The sequence below is a fragment of the Pelecanus crispus genome, chromosome 13, assembly GCF_030463565.1.
Source record: "Pelecanus crispus isolate bPelCri1 chromosome 13, bPelCri1.pri, whole genome shotgun sequence".
In the NCBI taxonomy this organism is placed as follows: domain Eukaryota; kingdom Metazoa; phylum Chordata; class Aves; order Pelecaniformes; family Pelecanidae; genus Pelecanus; species Pelecanus crispus.
In genome coordinates, this window is record NC_134655.1 from 4,401,023 (window position 1) to 4,424,669 (window position 23,647).

General features: G+C 40.5%; 1 protein-coding gene across 2 annotated transcripts in view; it reads left to right on the forward strand.

The window, feature by feature from the left end:
- The window catches only part of AMMECR1 (AMMECR nuclear protein 1), a 105,464-nt gene that overhangs the window by 40,741 nt on the left and 41,076 nt on the right, over positions 1-23,647 (forward strand). The window contains exon 3 of one of the 2 annotated variants that reach the window (XM_075720453.1): positions 23,000-23,110. The exons of the other annotated variant lie outside the window; for it this stretch is intronic. Within the exon in view, the coding sequence (XP_075576568.1) occupies positions 23,000-23,110 (111 nt within the window). The remainder of the gene's footprint in view (positions 1-22,999; positions 23,111-23,647) is intronic. 2 annotated transcript variants of the gene reach the window in all.

The window sequence follows — 23,647 nt, forward strand, 5'->3', positions numbered from 1 at the left end:
CTTATTTTTGAACAGATTATTTGTTTCAGTGTGAGTTCAGAGATGCCCAAGGTAGCTCTCTGTGACCTGTTTAGGTCTAGCAGGATTACTACCTTAGTAAGTGGGGTTTGTTTTCTAATAGACTGTTCTGCTTTGCAGAGAAACTCTTACTGTTCTTTCTACCCTGCTTTTGGCTTGAATAAGATTTATGCCTTTCTCGAGGTGGAGATGAATAAAAGCAAACGTTGGTCAGTAACAGAGCTCTGTGGAGGTAATAATGTGGAGAATGTTATGTGTATAAATAATTTTTCACTGAATTGGAACTGAACCATAACTGGGTAATGGTTCATGTTGAACAGGGCATGGGGATATTGCTTTTCTGAACACAGCATCTTTGCTGTTAATAAGAAGGGTTGCCAGAATAAAACCCAAGGAAATCACAATTCAAATGGCAGAGTATTTGCTAAGCAGTAATTTTTTTGAACTAGTGATGCTGGAGAGAATTTACTACTTGACTTTAGCCAACTAACAAAATGGATTTTGATTTACACAGCAATTCATGACAGCAAAGAAATGGAGGAGAGGTTCTATGAAAGGGAGTAGCAGGGAGCTGAAACAACAGGCTCACCCTGAGGTATCTGGGGAAGTCGGGGCTTCCATGTTTACTTTGAGATGTCAGAAGACTTCAAATTGGTAGGTTTTGAAATTGGGGTATGTGAACAACTTTTTAAGCAAAGCTGGGTTTTGGTGGGTTTTTTGTTTGTTTTTTAGGGGGGAAAAAAAAACCCCAAAACCCAAACCAGTGAAGTGAGATAGTAGGTGATTATTGCTTCCACAGCTGGTATGTTTGTTGTTTATCAGTGTTTTCAAATGGTAGTTGTTCTGTTCCCCCTCATCCCAGCTGAGGTTTCCCCCATCAGCTGTAGGGTGGCCACTGCTGCCTGTGTTTTGGGCTTAGATGCAGTTGAGGGAGTGGCAACCCCTAAGGAAACAAAACAGGAAACGATGGTCAAAGGAAGAGTTTGGCCTCACACCATGAGGTAAACTGCTGAGGTGGGCCGTGCCACCTCCTGTGCACGGGTATGGTCTGGCACAGAGCTGAGCGCTGTTGATGGGGTGGGTGCTCTACCAGTGGCTGCACCTCAGCAAAGTCAAGCATGTAAATCCATGCTTTAGTTTTCAGCAGACCTTGCCAACCACAGTGTAGACCCACCTGGCACAGGTTACCGAAAGAAAAATAGGTGCCAACCTCCAGCTGTCAGGTCTGGTGAATAAGAATTGTAGCCTGGAGTCAGGTCAGTGAGTGACACGATAGTTGAATTCTTCTGCCTCGGAGGAGGTGAAAATAGGAGGCCTGGCGCCTTAAAGCATTGCACTGAGAAATCCGAAAAGGAACAACTTAGACCTCTGTGTTGTTGTCAAGGAACTTACAGCCTTTTTCATAGTCCTTTAAAAGCCATCTACCATTATAAGTGTGTTGATTTTAAAAATAAATAGGTAGTAGGATGGTTGAATCTTTAATTCGTCTTCTGGAATAAAGATACACCTTCAGTGGTTTAGCCTCTAGAAACTTCATTGACTAACCAATGTACAGATTTAATAACAACAAAATAATACTGCCCCTTAGGTCAGTGATTTGGTCCACAGATGTTTATTTCGGTTAATTCCCAGAATGGTTGAGTTATGGTTGTGTGGGATCTGCTCATGGATAGTGAGTTGTTGGGGGCTTTTTGGTAGTATACCAAATAACTATCTTTAACAAAACCAGTGGTTTTCTACTATATATTTTTGTGACAGAGTCGTAGCATACAGTATTTCCAGAGAACTGTGGTACTACTTTTGAAAGGCTACATATGTTTCGCTGGTGTGCAATGTAGTTGTAATTTCGTGTTAAATAGCTTCAGAAATTTTGCGTAATTTGCAAAGTTAATTTGAAAATGTAGTTAGCTTTTTGTTTTCACAAAATGGCATCTAGTGAAGAAAAAACAAAACTTGCACGCACTGGTTTTAATGCGTCAAAATTAAAATGCACCCTGGTTATTTTCCAGTGTTTCCAGGCCGATGAGACAGTTTTTGAAATTCAGTTTTGACATTTGAAGGGATCTTACTGAAGGTGTTCTGTACATAGTTATGAGAGCCTGTTTGCATCTCATGTGGTGTTTGAGAAAATATTTAATTTTAGAAAGAAATGTTTAAGCTTTGTTGTGGAAACATTGTAGTCTCTTTGCTTGAGGTTAATTCTAGGTCTTCCAGAATTTTGTTTTTCTTTATTGTTGTTAGTGCTGAATAGCTGACTACCTTATGCAGCGCATTTGTATCCTGCCAGCCACTTGAATGACATTATAGAACTGGACTGTAGTTTCACAATCTGACTTCACTCACATACCAAATCTATTGCACGCATAATTAACAGAGTGACTATAGTCTGCTGGTTTGGGGAACTCACGTGAGTTAAATGCAACTTTTGGATGAGGCTGCACGTCCATGGCAAGCAAAACATCCTCATGTGTGTGCCCCACACCCTCACTTGTACTGCTTGCATTGATCAGCGTATGCTTGCTGTGCTGTTTCTGCTTGATAAGTCAGCAGCAGATACTGTACTGCTTTTTGTTAGGCTATTTTTTTTGCTGAGTTTTAAGACTTTTTTTTGCTGAGTCTCTTAGCACACTAAATACCAGAGCTGGCTTAAGGGATTGGGTCTTCCCATGCAGGCTGGGAAGGGATGGGACCCTTGCAACCAGCCATTATTAATTTTAGGCTGTTAAGAACTGCAGCTTAAGTTGCTTTAACCTGAATTTGTCTGCTCTGAGACTGTTAACTGCTCTCCTGGTTGAGACCGGTAGCCTGCTATTGTTTCCAGCAGTGCTGAAGGTATCAGTGGAGAGAAATGCTTGAGTTTCAACCTGAATTTTTTTTGTGGACTCACCTCGGTCACTTCTTCCAGCTTTTGGTACTATCGGCTGGTAGATTGGTGCCTGTGAGTACATCCAGAAGCTATGGAAGAAAAAGCAATCACATCTGACAAACTTCCTTTCGTGCGTCTGCTGTTGGCACTATTGCCAGTTGTTTGCCCTACATCCAATTCCCCAGTCATCAGAACAAAGCTTACAGGCTGGAATATAAGGCTAAACAAGGTTAATGGGATTTTTTTTTTTCTTCCCCTGCTGAGTTCATGTGGGTGCATCATGGTGCTTTTACGCACGTAGTTGCAAACACCCCAACGTACAGCAAACCTGCGCATCATGGTTTTAAGATGGTGAAATTTGTCAGGAGCCTGCAATATGTAGCAGAGGAATGTGCAGGCTGTCACAGAAGGTCTTGAGCCCCTTTTGGGTGGCTGAGGATTACACTTACAAGTTTTCTCCAAAATGATCCTGACTGATCCCTTCCATAGGACTAGCCAGTGTTCAACCCAGCTATTCAGTGGGTCCAACAGCTCAGTCCCCAAATTCAGAGGGATAGGTAAGCTGGCACCAGCTGGGGGGAAGAGTTGTGGTCTTGGTAGGATTTCCTTTTACAGAAGCTGTGCATGCTCTTTCCAACAGACTGTAGTTGTCTCTGCACAGGGATCTGATCTGCTGTTACTTTGCAGGGATGGAAATCACATTTGCTTTTCTGTAGTGCCAGTCCTCTTGGGGTCTTTTATGTGCGCTGGAGTTAACACTGGCAACCTGTTGCCCAGCCGTTCTTCAGTTTCAGGTTTGGAACTGTCCTGTAAATGCCTGATCTAGGTGAGCTATGTCTAACTTGTCTGTTAAGCCTAGTGCCTCCTCTGTGCTTAATTCAAATTGACCTAGTCCCTCTAACCTATATACTATAAAGGTAGGTGTGAAAGTCTCCCCAGTTGCTTTACCAGTAAAGACTGGGAACAGTGTTCAGTGAGCTTCTCTGCATTGGTGCCATCATCCTTGTATCCCTTTTTCCCCTTGGTCTGCAGGACATCCCACTGGTTTTTCTAGCCGGTTTCCTGCTTTTGATGTAGTTAAGTAACTTTGCAAGGTGCTACCCAAACATTTTTAGTTCTTTATTTACTGTTTACTTTTGACCTACCGTGTGTTTTATAATCTCTTCTGTTCTCATGAGGCAAGCTTTCTGGTTTTTAAAAGCTGACCTCTCTCTGATGCCTTCCTTAACTTCCCTATTCAGTCATGCAGGGTGTAGGACTTTGTTGCTGGGACTGAGATATTCTTTAGACTGCTTTTGTTTTCTCTTGTAACCGTGGTGAATGTTTTACCTGGTCTTTTAATACAGAATTTTGTCTGCTTTTGGGGTTTTTTTTGGGGGGTGGCTGTGGCTTTGTTTTTAACAGCCTCCAAGCTGTTGTGGTCTTTTTGCTGTTTGGATTGCTCTTTTAGGGTTGTGTGTGTCTGGGTTGGGTTGGTTGGTTTGTTTGGGTTTTTTTTAGGGGGGAATGGGTTGGGAGGATTACTAATTCCTTCAATTTTTTTACACTGTTCCATTTCTTGAAATTCATTATCCATGTGCCAAATATTTTTATTGCCTGCTGTATTCAACTACAATGTTGAAATATAATTACATTGCAGACACAGTTACAGAGCAGCTTTCCTATTGATATCCTTTAACTAGGTCTTGTGTACCACTGAAAACCAAACCAAAAATGGCATCTTTACATGTAGGACCTAGCACTAATTTCCAAGGAAGCAGTGATTATTGGGGGGGGGGGGGATCTCTACATGTCATTCTGATGAGGCACAGGGTCCAATTTAATTTATATCAGGAGATTTCAGTTGCCCGCTGTTACTACCTTTCCTAAACTTGCAATTTTATAATCTCCCTGAACTGGTACTGCAGTTGATGATATCTCTTTATTACTTGATTATGCAACTTCTACCATAAGAAGTTCATTGGGTTTTTCTTCTGTAATACTTTATGCCGTTAAATGTTTGTATGTCATTCCTAAACAGTGCCATTCCCCACCTGCCTGTTCTTTGTCATTCCTGTTGGAATTGCTGAGTAAGCTGGTAGCCTCTCGGCGTTATACTGTATTGATTTGTCCTCCTTCCACCAAGTCTTGGAGATGCTTTTTATTTTGAGGGTGTCAGGTGAGGCCAAGCATTTGGGCTTCCCATGTGTTACTGCTGAAATTTCTAGCAGTAGTGTAGAAGTTTGTAAGTTCCAAAACTCTTATTAGCAGGGCAGTCTGGCTGACTCTGGCATGGCTAATGTGCATGCCTAACAAGTTCTTCCTGTTCTCATCATGCCTAAATCCTTTCCCTCCGTATAATTGACTTCCTATCTCAGCCTCCCTCTCAGGCCTTGCATGTGGAACTGGCAGCATTTCAGAAAATAACACCATGAAAATCCTGAATGTAAGTCTTCTGCCCAATGACCTGAACTTATTCTCCAGAGCATCCATCCTGTGTTTGCATACACTAGTGTTACTAGCACGGATCCTGTGGGCTATTGTTTTCTTTGCTGAATCACCAAATAGCCAATGTAGATGCCCTGTGAGGTTGCTGCCTTTTGCATCTGATGGGCAGTGTGCCAACTGATTGCCAGATGCCACAAATACAGCTAGCTGTGTGTCTAGTAAAGTCGTCCAATACCCCCGTCTGCTTCCTAGTCTTTAAGGCTGTCTGCTGCAAGGAGGATCCCTAGTTCAACAGGATGCAGTAATACCAACCGGAGGGTGGATTGTTTCTAAGAGATTAGCTGTGACCCAACTTATGACCACGTGAGTGCTTGAGATGGCAAAAGACATGATGCAGTGTGGAACAGAAAACAAATAGGTAACATGAGAGCGCTTTTTTAATGGCATTGCTAGTTATCGATTATAAAACTGCAGTGAGGTTCATAGGAGGCGGTGGTTTGTGGTAAGTTGGGGGGTTTTTTTAAACTTTTTAGATTTGTTCCCTTGTAGTGAAAACATAACCCTAAACTTGTCAGTCTTCAAATATAAAAAGTGCATTTTTGGAAGCAAAATTATTGTAGACAGCACCTCTGTATCTGTGTGAAGTTGTGTTTGATAAGAGACAGTGAAAGAACTGATGTCTCAAATGAGGATCTACTTGGCCCTGTGCGTTGTCTCCCGGGGATGGCCAATGACAGATACCGCTGGAGGAATATAAGAACAGGGAAAGCCTGTAAAGATGCTGCTGTATCCTCCAGTAATTTCCCAAACTAGAGCGGGTGTCTTTGTGTTTATTGGTTGTCTACTTGTATGGCTAGTGAAAGCATGTAGTAACCAGTGTAGCTGCTCAGAAAATGATGCTTTGTCTGTTATTTTCGTGTCTGAGAGTAACTAAGGCATGTCTGCTGCGTACTAAAAGTTGGGGCCTCGATTAGACACACTGGCTCTGTGTATTACTGCATCATTCTGTCATAGAGTCATCGAATCGTTTAGGTTGGAAAAGACCTTTCAGATCATCCAGTCCAACCATTAACCTAACACTACCAAGTCGCTAACTGCGGTTTAGCCCTCTTCCAAAGGGACCAGTGACAGGTCATCTGGCCTGTCGCTAACACACTTCTCTGCCTAAATGCTAAGTGCTTTTCTTGTTCAAGGTTAGCACAGCTATGTTTACATTATGAGCAGTTTTGTTCTGTCTTCTGCTTTGCCTAATCTGCTAAAGCAGCAACGTAGCTGAAAGCTCCTCTGCTTTTTCTAGCAATACAGGCAGGTCCAATAAAAGTAATTATCTTTCTTTAAAAATCTTACTGCTGTTCTTTTTTTGTTTAAGCTGTACTGCGTGCATTTCTTCTTGTGGGGTGCAGATGTAAGCAGTCATCATGCTTGCCCTTTTTCACTGCCTCTTTTGCTGCTTCTTCACTTTTTGAGCTGATGTGCCTGCACGTGCTCCTGCACAGTGAAACAGAGCAGAGAAACAAGCTTGGTTTAAGTTAAACTGGCAAAAAGGAGAGAAAGATGTTTTTAACCAGATCGGTTCCCCAATCACACATGTTTGTTCCAGAACAGGAAAGGAGGCTATCAATCTGGGGATGGGAAGGTTGGGTGAGGCTGTTTTTATTTAAGCAACAGCTCTGGACTTCGCTGTTACTCAACCATCTGTGCAGTCATTTCTGATTTAAGGGGTGGAAAGACATTGAGAGATCATCTAGTTCATCTGGAAGCATGATATCTCTGTATTTTATACCTGTGCTGACTGACATATGTCTGTCTGTCTTAAAAACATACAGTCTCCATAGCAGACATTACATTCAAAGCAGTGAGAACTCCCTAATTTTGAATCATCTTTGTCAGTCTTACAAGTGCCGTCTTTAGTATGTCTTTTCTGTGACAAAAATATAAATCCCATTTGGCTCCAATTCCAGCACTGTATTTAGTCTGCCTTTAAACCGTTGTCTCATTGGTTAAATTACATGGCTAAGTTCTATACAAATAGTGCAATCTAGAGTGCATTGATTTAATAGTAATTCTTGTGATCCAAAAGATTAATGTATTCCAGCTGTAGAGTTAGTGAAGTCTGAATTAGAGGGCAAATTCAAATTCTGCTGAGGCTTGTTTTTTAGCTCGTCTTCCAAAATTATCATGAGCTTCTTAAAACCAGTACCAAAATAATCAAGTGTTTATTAAATTTTCAAAGTTCTGCATTTTAAAAACATTCAAGTATACTCTAATGTATCTTGTTACTGTATAGTCCCTAGTGTTCCAAGTCTCTTGCAAGCTACTGTTACGCAGGGGACCTTTAGCATATGGAGTTTAACATGAAGAAGGATCAGTGTTTTTTAAAGGAATAGTTTTGAATGTTTGGCTGAATTGCAGTCTCTCCTGTCAGCTGACACCTTGGCATATAAGTTTTATAACATATTACTGCTATTAAAAAAATCCTGTGTAGTTCCGGTTTTTTCTTAGGTTTCTTTAAATATTTCTCATTCCTTTGAACTAAGTTCCACTTTAGGAGAAAACTCCTGTGTGTTAATTTCTCACAGGCTTGACAAGTTCTCAGTCATTGGCATAAATTTTTTGTTCAGCTGTTTATGTTGTGCCCCTAGGTGCTTATGTCGCGGCATGCCTCGTGCATTTGGCAACGAACAAAAAGCATTTTAAAGGTCCAAATGGATGCCTTTATGACTGTATGTCTAGTGTCTTATATGTATAAAGTGTGTGAATTTAATTAACAAAGTTATTTTCCAGAACAAATTGCATACGCTTCTGCCTGCTTCTACTCATTCATCTAATATTTTGAAAGAACGTGTCTCACAGTTAGCTGAAATTCATTAAGGCATAAGTTATGATTTGTCTGTAGCAGGAGAATCCCAGTTAGAGCTCTAATAACATTTTGTGTGACCTTTTAATAACTACAACTCGTGGTTGACACTGATGTCTTAACTAACTGCTTCAGGTAATATTTCAGCAGCACAAAAAAAACAATTTATGAAAACCCAGCATCCCCATTGCTAATGGTCACTGGCAGTTTGGGTAAAACTGTCAAGTAAGCAGAAGAAAAAATTCAGTATCTTCACTGGCAATGAGAACAGACTTTCTTTTAAGGTAGTATGTGTAGACTCTAAAGGTAGGAGTTGTGTGTTAAGCTGCTGTCTGAAATCTATGCAAAACAATATTCTCTGGCTCTTGGTTTGTAGTTAACATGCAGCAAATACTTGTGAGCATGGAATTGCTTGCTCTTGTAGAAGAATGGAAATGGTGCTGTGACGCTAAACTTCCAGACTTTTAGTGCCTAGAGAATGCTTTTTCTCTATCAACTTTCAAAACTAATTTTATGCCTGAATCATCCTGCTAGTGATAGAAGGGGAAACATTATACTAGCACCTCAAAACTAATGTTTGCTGTATTCTTGCTAGTGAATTCTAAGGAAAGAAAGCATCTAGGAGCTGGAGCTATTCTTACCTGATCTCTTTAGCATTGTCTTCACTATTCTTTTACAGGGTAGAAGTTCTGGGGACCTTATGCAGCTTTCTAAAACATTTTGGGTGTGGTGTTCTTAAAACATTTGGTTTTGGATATATTCTACTTCATGGAATTTTAGGAAAGGGTTCTGCTGAATCCTTTCAAAGCATTAATTGCAAAAAAATGACTATTCGAAGGAAAATGCTTTCACTGGAAATATTTTGTCTCAATTCCAGTTTCTAAGTAGAATGATCATAAACTATACATGAGATCTTCAGTGGTACTGAAATTGTTTCAACTTTGACTTGCAAAGCTTCCAAAGTTTTTAGGGTGATGGTGTTGCATCCTTTAAAATGTTTTTCTTTGATGTTAGTATCTCTAGTTAGGACTACTTGCTCCTCCTCAGAACAAGATTGCATAGTGTTGCTGGGGGAGGATAAGTAGTGCCAGTCCTTTTAAGTGCTTGTTAATTTGAGCACTTGTTAATTTGTTAACATGTTTGTTCATCTGACTACACTTGAACGTGGGATACATGAGTTTTGAGCTCATTTTTTGATATGGGAGCAGCATGTGTTTTTAAGTTGTTCACTTTCTTTGAAAATTGTCGGGGGGTGACTTTGGCTGGGACCTGTCCAGTTCAAAACACTTAAAATGTAGCCAGAGCTACTTGATGCAAACTATTTACTGGATCAAATGCAGTGGTTTCCCATTTTTTCTGTCTACTGCTGTGAAAGGGAACATAAAATCTTTTCATGGCTTCTGGGGTATGGGGAAGGTAGGAATAGCCAGGGAGAAAATGCCAGCTTTGCTTTAATAGTTTTTGTGAATAGTTTCTGTTAACAAACCAATAGTTTCAATGTATAATCTGAAGTAAGTTTGAGTTGATGAAAAGTAGTCTAATGTATGACTAATAATAAAGGTATCGGGAAACAGAATTATATTTCTTAGAAATATTTAAATACGCCCCATAGAAAGTCATAATCAGCTGACTGCAGACTCTGAAGTAACAACATTAATAATTTGTAATAGCACTACATTGATTTATTAACTTCATAAAGTTTAATTTTTCTGCTCTGGTTCATAATTGTGCAATTGGGGAACACCAATTTGCTTAAGTAGGTCAGAGCATAAATGTGAGCAGTTTTATAATGTAAATATACATATTGTTATATAATTTTATTAAATGTTACAAATTATGGTGTCTTAATAACCTAGAATACATTGACACTTGGTTTTGGTTGCTTTTGACATTAGAGCAAAAGTTTATCTGGAGGTACAGTCCCTACTCTGGATGCGTTTAATAAGCGTGTCTACTGTCTTGAAAGATTAAGTGTTATTTTGGTAAGAGGAGTTAAGTCTTCATGTTTGCATTCCCAAATTCAAAATCCACTTTCTCATAACTTTTTAGTGAGTTTTTGGGAGACATGCTGAATGCCACAGAGGTTTTAATCAAAATGAGGGTTCCAGAATTTATGAAAGCAAATAGCGACCCATTTAGGGAGAAAGGCTGCAACCCTCACTGACTTGTAGTGGGCATGTGGAATGTGATAACTTGAGTATTACTTTATTTCTTCTTCCTCCTTTTTAAAAGCTCATCACAAAGGGAGATGGATTAAGTATGAAAAGATGGAGGGAGGACAAAAAATGGAAAAGGAGACGGAAGGGGAGGGAGAAGGGAAACAAAGGATAAAAATACATGAAATACAGAAATGGGTACAATGGGCAGAAGAATGAATTTTGAAGCGTAACGCATTCAGAGCCTGATGGAGGCAGAAGTAGAATCATAGAATCGTTTAGGTTGGAAAGACCTTTAAGGTCATCCAGTCCATCCAGTACACACTTAAGCTGTCAGTTCCCAAACAAACGATTGCTTTTTAAATTTGTATATACCCATGGTATTTGGCATTGAGGATACGAGTGCCCTACTGCTTCCCATAAGGAGCTGTGTAGAGATGGGCTTCTGTGGCTTCTCCATCCCTGCCATTCTGGTGCTGGGCTGCCGAGAAGGCTGGAATCCCATGGGATGGAGGGCTCCCTGGCTTGGTGAGAGATGGGAGCTGGCAAGTCCAAACTCACACCTGCTTTTCATCACCTTTACCTTGAGCAGTATCAACAGTGCCTGTTACTGCTGTATTTCTGTAGTGTTCCTTGAATAAATTGTGATTTTGGTCACTTATTCCCATTCTGTAATACCTTGTCACATCTCAAATTGTGTGAGGCTGGTAATGCTGATCAGGGGAGTGTTACGTGATTATGGCTTTGTTACAGAATGGTGTACAGTTCAGCAATTCCTGATCTAGTGCTTAACGAGAGCTGGAATCAACTAGGGTAAGTGCAGAGCCCTCCTATCTGCCGTCACACGCGTGGCGCTGTACTGCTGGGATAAGCATGCTCGCCTCAAGTAGCTGAGGGATGTCTGTCTTCAAGCTGTGGTGCTCCCTCTAGACCTGTGCTGAGAGACTCGTAGGCACCTTTAATGGGAAGAATAGGTATAAAACAGTAAACCTTTTTAAGAAAGCAAAGCTGATTATTTATTGTCTTCAGTGATTTTTGGTGTTGAAATGGAGAGATTTGGTTGGTTGGTTTTGAGGAGCGTGTTTGTATGTTTACCTTGCTGGTCAGGACTTGGGTAGGATTAGCAGAAGTTTACAAGGTAGAACGTTAAACCGAGTAGTCAGAGGTAAATGTGGAAGAGCAGGGGATCATGGTCTGCATGATCAGAGAAAGTACTGTGATAATACCCTGGTGAGGAGCCTTGGCATCACAATTGCTGTGTTTTAAAGAGGATGTAACCCCATGTCCCATTCTGGTAGTTCCCTTTTATGTCGTTAGCTTTTATTATTAAAGACTAGCAGACTTGTTCTACTTGGTATTTAGAGGAAGATCAAAACACTCAACTCTTTCCCCACTGTTCCTTCACTTCCACAGTCTTCTGGAGGAGCTCTGAATTTTTCATTTTACTTTGCCTTGCTTTTTTCTTCCTCATGTCTACTCTCAAATCACATCCTCCCGTCCCTCTCTTGTGTGGGTGACGGCTTTGTGCCACTGTTCATTATCATTGCAAAGAGTATTCTAAATTTGAAATGACTAATGTTTTCCCTGTTGCATGCGTGATTCTGACAAGAAATAGTAAACATTAAGGCTGTGTTAACACTGCTGTTGCGAAGATCAGCGGCCAAGGTGCTGGAATAACCTTGTGATGGTACATTGGCTAATACCTGGGTCATACTTGAAAAGCTGTCTCCACAGCTGTATGGGCTAGAAATATTTTTAATGTTTGGGTGGGGGTTTTTTGTGGTTTTTTTTTTTTTTTTTAATTAAAAAAACCCCAACCTTAATTAAAAAATATAGCCATGCCTATACCCTTTCTGGCCTAACTGCATAGGATCTGTGTTGGATCCTCACTTAAACTTGGCCTTAATGTCTTGGAAATACAAGTGGCTTTAGTGGCTAACGCACAACCCTTGGGACTGATGTTCTGAAGACAATTCTAGATGACTTAACGATTTAACAGCTACCCAGATGTATAAACCTGATATCTGCTGATTGAGATATAAAACTGCTTGATGATCTTGGGTTTGTGGTGGACAAGAACCGAAGTTGGAACATTGTTGAAGCATTGTAATTTGAAGCAGTATGACCTGATGAACCGGTAGGTCCTCTTGGTTAGTGCGTACATGCTCAGCTGTGCGTCTGTGCAGACACCGTGACAAATCAGTCCCTCAAACTCAATTTATACCCAGTTGAGGTTGTCATTATGGGAATTTGGGGAAGAAACATTGAATTTTAGAGGAAAATTCAAGTGTCTCACCCTAAAACAAGATATGTAGACTTAAAGGTGCATCAGTAACCCTGAGCAATGAAGCGAGTAATTCGATGACCTCTGTGGAAGGTGCCATCCTGAGGAATTTCCAGGTGCCCTGTGACCAGTGGTGCTGCAGACTAAGTGCTCTGCCATTGCCACCCGTACCGCCCTGAGGAGTCTCTCTATGGAGGATGTTACCATGTTATGTCGTGCTCCAAGTCCTTATGTTCAGTTTCAAGCACACTTGTGGGCTGGCAAATTAAAAACTGCCTTGAGTATAGAGGTGGGTAAAACCGGGTTTATCCTGAGCCACGATTCTCTGCTTGTGTAGAACATAACTTTTACTGTTGATTTTGTTTCTCTGAGGAACTGTAAATATTCAAATCTTTTTTTAGCAGTGCGAAATAAGCCTACATAACCAACTTGTGTGATTTCTGAGGAGTTCTGGATTTTGTTACATGTAAATATTTATTTTAGCAAAGTGAACAGCAAATTTAGGAACATATGCCATAGAAACTCGATTTGTTTCACGAAGTTGATGGATTGTCTTGTGAGAGTTGGAGGGAGAAGGTGCAAAAGGACAACTTTGTAAATGCAGCATAGTGTCTGACTGAGCGTCCGGTCTGGGCATACCTAAAAATTGTCATCCCACCCTTGTCAATTGTTACTTTTACCTTCTCTTTTCTGGAATGCTGCCCATATTGCCTCAGCTTGTCTAATACAGTATACAAGAACAGCAGCGCTGATCCTGCAGCCAAGTGAACAGCCATGTCATCTGGCTGTATTTGTGAATTTATGCCAATTTTTAAAATGAATTTTAATATATTGAATGCAGTCTTATTTAAGGTGGTGTAGGTTCACTTTAGCAAATGACCTACCAGTAAGCAGTCCTCTTATTTTTAACCCTGATTATGCTGTTGTTTAAACTAGATTTTCTTAAAATAGTAGCTGCTTTCTGACCTTCCTTAAGATTAGCTGCTCAGCTAAGCAGAACTTGCTAACAAATTCACACCTAGCAGCTCAGGTTTTAATTGTGAGGCTGATCTCTGTAGGGCATGTAATGATTTCAGGAAAACCACCAAAGATACTAAGTCTGTTTTATAGGTAAAGAAAGAGATCTCTAAATGTTTGTTTCTGAAATAGAGTCGTTGGAAGAGTTGCTCGTTTGATCATTTAGTCCTGAGAATGACTGAAAGAATGTGCTGTGCCCTCAGAAGTATTTAATAACTTTTTCAGTAATTATATAGTATTTTAAATAAAATGGCAGATTTTGCTTCCAGCTGCTGAAGGCAGTAGATTGTAGTGATTGTCTTCAGATCATCATGTATTGGCAGTAAGGAACCTGCTTCGTTGACTAAATGTGTTGAAGGAGTAATGCAATATAGACTTTTTTTAAGAATCTCAGCATATCTCCCACGAGGAAGAAGAATGTTATCACAGAATAAATTTCCTCCTGTTCGGGGAAATCTATGGGGTTTTTTGATGTGCTCTCATCTTTATGAATTTTGCTAGATGAAGTCCTAGTCCTAGTAAGTTGGGTTTTTGTGTGTGTATGCGCGTAATTGGACACAGGCAGGGTAATGGATTTCAGACGCTTTCATCGGTAACTAATTCTTTTTCCGATTGTGTAGAAGTAGCCAAGCAAGCAGTGCTTTTTTAACTCATGTAAAAATGTGTGTTAAGTGGCATTGTAGTAGAAAAACTAGCTTTTTGTTTGCATCTAGGCTAAGTAGGCTGAAGGAGAAACTAAAGTTTTTAAGGTGAGCTAATTCTAGAAAAAAAGTGATACTTACCCTTCCCCCAAAAGGCTCTTTATATTGGCTTTCAGAATAGTGAAAATATCATCCATGGGCTTCTCTAAATTTTCACTTCAGAGCCCACTTTGAACTTGTAGATAAGTTGCTGCAGAAACTGGCTTCTGTTCTTGAATCAGAATGATTACATTCTTACACACTCAAGTCCATGTTGAATAGCACCTTGAAGCTCATTGAAGCTACTCAGTCTTACATTCTTTGAAGCAATAAATAGATTAATGTTTTTTGATCTTTAGAATACGGTTACTGTTACATCTCTCTACTCACTTCTGTAATACTGGTACATAGAAGGAAACATACAGAAGTGTAAGACAAATGTGTATTTTTTTCTCAGATTTTTTTTTTCCCCTCATCCTAGAGGTTTGTAATGACAATTGTCTTTCCCACAATTTAACAGATAGTTTCACGTGTGAATTGTCCCTTTGTTCTCCTACATTGCATCGTACAAAATCAGAAAACGAGTCTGCAGTAAACATCAGGAGGCCATGTGGTCTTGTCTCTTGTTAAAGGGCAAAATCAAATATATTTCCAGTATTCCTGGCACTGGCCGGGTTTTGGAGGCCTTTGAGGATACAGTGATGATGGCAGCTGTATGTCCTCCCAGGCAGGCAGGCCCAGCATTTATGTTTCTTACCATTAGGATTTTTTAAACTGAACATTTTACAGTTGGGGTTTCTTAGCATCGTCTCTTGCCAGATGTTACCCTAAGTCTCTGAGTTAAGTAGCTGGCCAACAGTTTCCTTATCTTTCTCTCTCTTCTCATAAATGATAGCTGTTTTTCCTTTATACTCATTAATATTCATATGTCATGTTGTAAATTAATTGTCTTCACTGTGCCTCTCTTTCTTGTGCTTTGCTGTTTTTCTGTCTGTCTTTTCAATGACCTGATTTATTTCCAATTTCTCCAAGTGGATCTATTACTGTGATTGGTGGTCTTTTTTGCACTTGTGCCCATTTGCTTTGAGGAAATTTCCTTTCCTGTGAGGAGCTGCTGGCTTTTTCTTCCTTTTCTTGCTTCTCTTGTCTTCCAGAAAATCTTATGTATTAATTGTCTACATTTATCAAATTCTGTCTTTATAAACTTGGGGTGGGTGGGTGTTGCCATTCTCCCTTATTCCCCTTTGGGGAATGAACTCATCTTGACTTTCTCATGTCTTACCAGATTTTTTTCCAGAATATATCTGATAAGCTAAAATGTCCTCACACTATGTTGTATGCTTGTATGACTGCTGCAGAAGGGCACTCGCCAGATTTTGTTGTTGTTGACCAGCTCCATAATACCATCCATCAAGTTTCCCCTTTCATCGCAAACTAGATACGTTCAACGTCTGTCCCCCTCCCGTGCCTCACAGGGTATGTACGGGGGCCCTTGACAAAGCTACCGGTGTCCGCGTTCCAGCCTCCTTCATTACGAAGCTGTACTCTCTTATATTGAGTAATGTGAATTAGCTCGCTGAATTGTGACATCTGGAAATGCCACAGCCTGGAGTATAACAAAATTGAGAGTGCATCCGTTAGCGGGGAGGCTGCTTTCTGTGATTCTGAATGCGGCTGGCATTGCTTGTGGGAGGCAGCACAGCGTACTGTTCTAATGATAAACTTTAATTTTTCTTTCTCCAGATGCTTCTGGTTTGAAACAGTATTACGTGAGGGTTTAGCATTATTTGAAGGTGTGGCATGATCCCAAATAAGACAGAGTAAGCTTTATGTTAAAAAATAGAAATGTTAAAATTTGTGGAATTTAGGAACAATAGCTTGCTCACTTGTGGAAAACAAGAAGGAAAACACTGCCACTGCAACTTTGCTTGTCGAGAGTACTTTCTGGGCGTGTTGTAGCTTGGAAATCCTCGGAGCTGAAGTGGAAGCACTCTGGTGTTACACAGGGATGAGTGTGCTGGCTTTTCAAAGTGTCTGATCCGACAGCCCTGGTGTCAAGTAACATTAGGGCTGTAGAGACTTTCTTCCCCTCTCTGGTTATAAAAGATGGTAGGTTAAACAACTGTAATTAAAATGCCTGTCTAAATATCATTTTACCTCTCAATTCATCAAGTTTAATCCTTTTCACTTCAAAGGCCTACAAGTTTTTTTTATTACTTGGAAGTCTTCAAGTGAAACCAAAAAAGTTCTCTCTCAACTCGCTCATTTCTCTAAGTAGAGAAATATTCTTGCTCTGTTACCCTTCCTTTCCCCTGTTCTTCCCACCTTCCTCCCCTTTCTTTTCCTCCCTTGCTGTAACAAGGAAGAGAAACTTTTCATACTGCTCCTGATTGTACCAGAAAAAGGCCAATGTATTAACACTTCTTGCCTTCTCCCCCACACCCCAACTTCAAGAATCCCACCCCATTTTTATTAAATGTACTGGTAAATAAAAGACAGCTTGTATCCCGTGCCGCTTTATATTAAACGAGGTTATTTTTCGCGGTGCTTTCTACATGATGTCAGTGTAAGTTATTGGCATGCTGACTCTTACTGTGATAGCTGACTGATTACTAAAATAGCTGGCACGCTTTCGCTTTCAGTCTAAATGTTTTCAGTAACATATAGCAACCAGGTCAATAATTGATTTAGGTGATTTTTGATTGTAAAACATTAATAAGAAATTTACTTAGGGCACTGGTAAGCATGGTGCATAAGAGACTATTTCGATACTTTCTTTCAGTGTTTCCATAGGTTTATACCTTGTGACCTTTATGTGAAGTGCTCCTATTCTCCAGAAGTTGTAAAGGATTACTGCTGAAGTAAAGTACAGGGCTGTCCTAGTTTCTTCATTAATGAAAATAGTGTAATAGTAGCTGAAGTGACCCATGGGGCAGCACTCTGATCGGGTGACCCATGCTCCGGAGCTTCAGCCACACATTTTCTGGCTAGCCTTTAAGGTCAGTGTTTAGGGTGTTGGATATATTTCAGTAGTCTGTCAAGGAGACAGACTATGTATGTATGCCCCTTTTGATGACAGCAGTCGTATATAAGGAAGCAAGATTAGTTTAAACTCTTAACTCTGTTGCAACTGTCTCCTTTAATTCAATTTTGCAACTGAAAGTAGGAAAAAACAATATATATGATCAGCTGGTTTTCATGGAGTAGTGCCTGACAACCTCTATAGCAAATAACTGAAACAGTTGCCTGCTATTTAGATTAGAGCTGGGCAAGACTTTTCAATAAATAGTAAATTAGGCAATGGCTGGATGGAAAGTTTATAGTCTTCAGGTCGCTTGTGAATGTGCTGTGGCACCTGTAAAGAGCTTTAGATGGAAATATTTTTTCAGTGTGTGGCTCACAAGCAAAAAAAACAAAAAAAACCCAAAAAAACCCCAAAACAAACCCAAAATCACAAAAACCAGACCCTTACGAAAGAATGATTAAGATCTTGACAGATGCTGCTAAGGGTCTGGATTTGGTCCCTTCTGCTTCTGTACAGTTTGAAACATCTTCCACCAACTTTCAACTACTGAGGGTTCGGGGCGCTCTGCATCACTCCTGTTGTTAACGCTGTCAGCAGGGTACGTCAGAGGTTCCTGGCACCACGATGAGAAGCTGGATAAAGCCATCAGACAAGTAAATTTCCGAGTCTCTTGGTTCTAGAGGGCTCACTCCCAGGCTTGGAGCTGTTTTGCTTTTTAATAAGATGCTTCACCCTAAATTGAGTAAGAGAAGTACTTGAAGCTGATTGTTAGAGCCCTCCCAGGGAAGCGCAGCATCTGGGTTGGTGACTTTTTTTTTTTTAAAAAAAAACCCACCACCACCACCACTCCGCAGCTTTCATACTCACTCAAGAGGGAGCCAGAGGCAGAGAGGTGAGCGCGCTCCACCCCAGTACGCTCTCCCACCCTTGTGGGATACGTGGGTTCAAACTTCTTTAGGCAAAAAGCGGACTCGGATCTCCAGCGTGCAGTGCATATCCTTGCTGTACATCGTTGGATAAAAGGGACTCCTAGCATCATATCTGCTGCCTCTTCTGCTTTTTACTGAAGATTTTCTCTTCTGTTTTCTTCCAAGTGCCTGGAGGTGCAACTTTTCATTTTAGGTCTAACGATGTGTTGCTCGTAGAAAAACCCTCCTTTTCATTCTAAGAAAAGCAGATAACAGATGAAAATAAGGATTTTTTTCAAGTTGAAAATGTACATATTTACTTAGCTGTTCTTGACATTGATATCTGTAGAGTTTGGCACTTAGCCTCAGATCTCAGATTTGCCGTTATATTAGATGGCAAGTTTATTTGTGGGTTATTGGCTTTAAAACACAAGAAAAGCATTGCAGGCTTGGAGAAAATAGGCAAGCAGCTGAAACCAAGGATGCCAATAAAGAGCCAAAGAACATCACTAAAAAGAAACAAATTCTTTTCTCTGCATAGCTTGTCCAGGTTCTGTGAACACGTTTTCTGTTGTCTTTGTTTAGTGTAAGACTAGAAATGCTTTGTAAAGTTTGGAATGGCAGACTTGGACTTTATATTTGGCTGTGAGAATTAATCCTCAAATGTAGCAGTCAGTGTTTCTAGTTCAGAGATGGAGGCATTAATGCAGGTGTGAGACCCTTCTCCGTACTTCTGCATACGGTTCTGGACACTGAAGTTCAAGAAGGCAAATTTAAACTGGAAAATGGCGTAGAGAAGAGCTGTGGTGGTCAGAATGGAAAGATCCCCTTGGCGAGGAAACTGAATGAACACAACCCATTTAGCTCAGCAGAGTGAAGTCTGAAGAGGCATATGAATTCTTTCTATAAATACTTCGGGGAATAATAACCAGGAAGGGAAAAAACCTATTTAAACTAAAGGACAATGTTGGCATAAAAATAACTAGGTACAAGCTGAGTGGGAAAACATTTTGGCAGGAAACTGGAATGTTTCCAGAGGTTCTGAACTTCAGTGAGGTTTTGAGGCAATGTTCTAATTTTTTTGTTTTGAGGGTTTTGTCCCCATTATTTCTAGTAATTTTTAAGATGGAGAATGCAGATAATTTATGAACAGAATTATATAATATAATTATTCCTTATGGTAGCAGGAGCCCTGAAGGTCCCTTTCAGCCTTATTTCTTGAATCTTAAGAGTGAGAATCCTCTTGGGTCACTGACTGCTCTGAACCTTTGGTCCATATTGCACTTTGAAGACATCTGTGATGGTAATTAAGAAAAGTGATTCTGTTCAGTAGGCTTGTATCTTCTGCGTAGACATGCTGATACCTTTAGCGGCTCCTGGGGAACAGGGAGGCAAGTGTGGGGTAATACAGAAGTTGAAAGGTTGGGAAAACATCTTTAGTCGGATTTTGTGATGTGTAGCATGTGCGGCTACCAGTGGTGGTTCATTTACCCAATGGATAGAGGTTTAAATTTAGTCCAAATGGTGTATTTATACTACTACTACCACTGGTACAAAAATATATGTATATAACGTTACTTTTTCTGTTGGTACTTGTTGACAAAGACCTTCAAAGCATATGCAAATGTTTCAATAATCTATTTGACATTCAGTGATGGTCTCTGGGTGTTTTCTTCTATTGTCCTTTTAAAGTAGCAGTAATGATGCATGCTAGAAGGAATTCTGTTTTGATGAGAAAGTAAATGCGTATATGTTTCCCTGAATTATAGCCCTCCACTAAGTGTATTACAGCTAATAAATCTCATAATCCGAAGATAAAGGTCAAGAGAATAATCCTGAAGTCCAATTTGAATCTTATTTAGGCTTGTTTCTATGCAAGGGGAGAGAGTGTCTTCAGTGCCATTGCAATCCAATAATTTTGTTGATACCATTTTAGGGGAACTGGGATGCCTTTCTTGAAAATTCTAGTACAATGCCACTTGATCTGAATGGAGAATAGTCTAATAACCTGCATTCTACTAAATGTTAGGTAATAGTCCCTTCTGGCTTTATGCTCCTTGGTTTTTTTTATCAACTTTTTTTTAAAAAAAAAAAAAAAAAAAGGAGGAGGGGAGAAATAAAAGGAAATCCAAAAGAAATACATGACTTCAGCTTCCTCTTCTACTAATCCTCATTGAAAGAAGGGAACTTGTCCAGTTTAATCAAATAAAGAGGAAGTTGCTCTACCAGCAGGCGATAGCACCAGGTTTTGGAAAGTTCTGAGAGGGCTGGATGCTGCTGCATTGAGGAGCGGCCGAGGGAACCAGGATTGTTTAGCCTAGAGAAGAGGAGGCTGAGGGGAGACCTTTGCTCTCTACAACTCCCTGAAAGGAGGGTGCAGTGAGGGGGGTGTTGGTCTCTTCTCCCACGTAGTTAGCGATAGGACAAGAGGAAACAGGCTCAAGCTGCGCCAGGGGAGGTTTAGATTGGATATTAGGAAAAATCCCTTCACGGAAGGGGTAGTCAAACATTGGAACAGGCTGCCCAGAGAGGTGGTGGAGTCACCATCCCTGGAAGTGTTCAAAAAACGGGCAGACGTGGCACTTGGGGACATGGTTTAGTCTAGTCTACCCTTGATTGGCTTAGAGCAGACTTGGTAGTGTAGGTTAATGGTTGGACTGGATGATCTTAAAGGGCTTTTCCAACCTAAACGATTCTATGATTCTATGATTGGTGCTGTAGAGACCGAGAGGCATATCCTCTTCTGCCATCACATGATGAATATCTTGTGCCACACCAGACAAAGCAGAGGAGGAGAGGAATATGGGCTATTCCTTGAGAGTCCAAACCCACGCACATCCCTGTGTACATACCCCCGTACAGTTACATCCATCTCTGTGACACCGTGCAGGGATTCGTGCAGTTGTGCAATGGCGGAACTGCTCATATAATAAAGCTCTTAGCCTTAGTATAAGAGTCTCAACATAGCTAGGAAGGGAGGTTCTGTTTCGCAAAATACAGAGAAACTTGCCAATTACATTTTTCCTGATCCTTCAGATGAGGAGTCAGACAAGACGTAGTTATCACAGGTTGTCTTGCAGTGCAGCGTTGTTAACCTTACAGCGCGCTGTTGTAAATCTGCTCATTATTTGCAGCCGATAGTAGTAACAGAAGATGATTCTTATTTTCTGATGCAGCCAACTTGACTTTTTATGAATTTTTGACTGTATCTATGCTTCCGGATCTGCTCCCTTCCTTAAAGGCACATGTGGTAATTATGTTTGCTTTGTAATCTCCTGCTTCTCAGATGCTAGCCTGAGGTAGGTTGCCTCGTGTTACACTTCTCGATCTTCGTAGCAATGTCTGTGGACTACATAGTAAGGAGACCCGGTAGGAAAAAGCTGTACAGAAAAACAAGATGAATTCAGCATGATGGTTTGTACACGTGTGTAATGCTGAAGAGCAGCGCCCAATCAAAGAGCTTTGGAGAGAAATCGGTTGCGCATCCTTAAGTGTGCGTGTGGTGGTCGCAGGTGCTCTAAATGTCAGAGGTGCACCTTGTTTCTGTCAGCTTTAGTGCAGCATGGCTGTAGTCTTCATTTCAGGAATGATACATATTTATTCCTGAACGGCCTATGACTTTCCACAAAAATTAACACCAGATTTTCTTAGGGGTTTAAGGGGGAGGCGCTCCGCAGTTGAGGGGGGCAGGGTGCGGTTACTTGTTTTGCAGAAATGTTGAACCTGTTTGTGATCAAGAACACTCTGTGCCAAGTTGTTTAACTGAAAATGCCTTTTTAAAATTTTTTTTTGGTTTGGGTTTTGTTTTGTTAAGCCTAACAGTAAGGGAAAGTGCACTCTTGTTGTCTAATCCACTTTGATTTGTCTCCTTTCTGGAAAAATAGTAAATTCTATATCCTTTTCTTCTCTCTACGTCCCTGTTCATCTCAGGATTAGAAATCTTTGTTAGAGTTGAGAGGACTAGGTATGCAGGAGCCATGTGCACTCCCTTGAGAAATTGAAGTTTGTGTAGTTTTCTGTTGCTTGCATATTGATGCAATGCTCTAGAACTGCAGGGAAAACTTGGGTCGCAAAAAGTTGTATGGTGTGTCTCTTTCTTCTTACCTTAGTGTATAGATTGGTACAAAGTTGTTTGATAGTAGAAGTATTTCTTTGTAACTGTCACACTCATATAACTGAGACATGTTCAACTTACTGGAGATTTTCCTCCACTCCTGGTCATTTTTGAGATTCTTAAATACTAACTTGGGATTCATGGAGAAAATATCCTTTCCTTGGGCAGTTCTTTAAGTTTGGAGAGTGTTATTAAATTTTCTTGTCTTCCAAGGATTTCTGGTAGTTTCTTGCCAGCAGTGTTAAGGACCAAAGTATTTGTGTTCAGGTGGAGGGGTGGCTAGTGTGACAGGCATATTTTTCCTGTCTGTAAAGGTTCCTTATGTACAGATGTCTAAGGCGAGGCTTTTCCCGTTCACAGGATAAGGCTGATGGGTGAAAGTGAGGGACGTTGAGCGTACTGCTGTGACCAAGCAGTTTCATTCTGTCCAGTAATCTTATTTTCTATTAGATCGCATGAGCAACATTTCTAGAACAGTCAAAAGAATTGCAAAGGGCATTTCTAAATACTATGGCCTGCTCAGATACAGTTATTTTTAGAGATTTGGCCCCCCATTGCCCGAAATGGAAGGGCACTGTTGCTGTAATTTCACACCGACTGTCAATATTGCTTCTGTGATCATGTCTTTTTTTTCTTCCCTAAAACAGCCCACTGTTTGTAACATGGAAGATTGGTCGAGATAAGCGATTGCGTGGATGCATAGGTACTTTTTCCGCCATGAACCTGCATTCAGGACTCAGGGAGTACACACTTACTAGGTAAGATTTTGTTTTCTGTAGCCTTGACTTCTGTATTCAAATAGTCTACTGAGCAGATGATAGGTGTGCTTTGGTTTGTTTTGGGTTTTTTGGCTGTGTCACTGTACTGATCAATGAAAAATTGTATTTCCTTTTGATGCTAGGTGTATTGCCTGGTTATTTGACTACTGGTGTCATGAGGCTATGGTTTCAGTCAAAAACCATAACTTGAGCCTTTTTTCTTTTTATTGGTCTGGAAAACTGCTCTCCAGTAGCTTATTGTAACTGACTATTGTAGTATTTTTTCCGGTGTTCAGACAAATTTTAACCTTAATAGTTAATGTCAGGGCAGAAGACCAGAAAGTCAGATTTGGGGATTATCCTATTCACGCTTCTAAAACAGCAGGTATTCTCACCTCTTCTCCATCAGGTGCTTCCAATCAGCTGCAGTTAATTTAATGCTACAAATTTCCATTACATGTTACTCTTCAGATACATCCCAGCCCCTGAGTGGGAAGCTTCTGGATGAGGGAGGTAAGTGATGATAATCCTTCACTC